The sequence below is a fragment of the Toxorhynchites rutilus genome, chromosome 2, assembly GCF_029784135.1.
Source record: "Toxorhynchites rutilus septentrionalis strain SRP chromosome 2, ASM2978413v1, whole genome shotgun sequence".
Taxonomy (NCBI): Eukaryota; Metazoa; Arthropoda; class Insecta; order Diptera; family Culicidae; genus Toxorhynchites; species Toxorhynchites rutilus.
In genome coordinates, this window is record NC_073745.1 from 298,529,136 (window position 1) to 298,530,541 (window position 1,406).

Genomic DNA, 1,406 nt, shown 5'->3' on the forward strand with positions numbered 1-1,406 from the left:
ATCAATCATATTATATATATACACATTTGGGTTTAACCCATTTACAAATTATCTGAGCATTAACAAAATATCTCATAGCTTTGATTATCATTTCTCTGAATTTCATACTAAAAGCGGCTGAGAATTCCCCAAACCAGAACAAGAATTCATCCTGCGAGCACTGGCTCCGACGTAAAACCCTCGCACACGAAGCGTTCGTCTATAAAAAGCCCGCATACGGTCATTCGGGTATACATTTCGCATTCAACATCGCGTCTTGAGTGAGTGAATTCAAGTGAAAACCACAACAAAAAACGTATACGCAAACACGCAACAACGTCGCGTGTGACCGCAGCAAACAAAGCTCAAAATAATAACCTTGGATTACGTTACGTCTACTGAACGCAAAGCAACGATGGTGATAGCAGCTGAGGAGCAACGGCTGGGTAAGCCGTCGGCGTTTGACTTTGGCGGCGTCGAGAGCGCGACAATCGGAGTGATAGCGGAGCGGGCGCTCGTCTTTGCCAAGCTCGAGAACCGTCTGATAGTGGGACTCTCCGGGGCGGTGGGCAGCCTCGCCGAAACGCCCGACGAGTTTCTGTTTTGCTTCATGGCGCCACCCATCCCCGGAGACAGTGCCACCCATATGCAGGAGGTGTTACTGCAGGCGTTCTGCTTCGAGCACGATATTTACATTATCAAGGTGGGTTGAATGTTTGTGTTTTCCCCGTTATCTCCGTGTTCCAAGAACCTCGACGTTATGCGTTTGCCCTCATTTGCATATCCTTCGTGATAATAATAAAATATTTTTTTGTTCTCCATTTTTTCTCAATTACAGATTGATAGCGCAGAGAAGCTGAGCCGTCTGCTGGGCTCCAGCACGATGCAATCCTGCGCCCTGATCCAGAAGAACTGGGTCTCGGACAACCAAACCGAGGTGCTGTCCAAAGTCGAGGATCAGCTGGTGGACTTCTGCGAAGCGCACTGGGAATCCCCGGTGAAGCCAATCGTGAAACTACCGGAAAAGTAAAGTGAAGAACATTAATCACCACACAGTGAATTGGAACAGATAATTCATCTCGGAAAATCGAAAGCATTTTCGGATGCTACGGATTGAATCCACAGTTGTGAACAGTGATATCTACGTGAGACAGAAAGGGCCGACGGGGCGTTCGGTCAGGGGAAACCCTGTTCTTGCAAAAACGAGGATTTTCCCGCAGCTCGGAAGTGTGCAACACTTTGTTGTTATAGTCATCATTTTTGTTCGGAAGATAACCATATGCAGTGTGAAATCAAGCTAGAAAAAAAGAGTGCCAAAATCGTAGGAAGTAGGATTTGTTAATAAGAATAATTGATATGGGAAGCCTGTGACGGAGATTGCTTTACATTAAAGCGCGGTGAAAATATAAAGAAAACTATTGAACATA

At 45.8% G+C, this 1,406-nt stretch overlaps 1 protein-coding gene across 1 annotated transcript; it reads left to right on the top strand.

Annotated features, from left to right (window-relative positions):
- Positions 1–246: 246 nt before the first annotated feature.
- Positions 247–1,406, top strand: LOC129770526 (uncharacterized). The gene is made up of 2 exons (XM_055773423.1): positions 247–682; positions 818–1,406. Exons 1-2 carry the CDS (start codon positions 395–397, stop codon positions 1,007–1,009), a joined length of 480 nt encoding a protein of 159 aa, XP_055629398.1. The 5' UTR covers positions 247–394; the 3' UTR covers positions 1,010–1,406.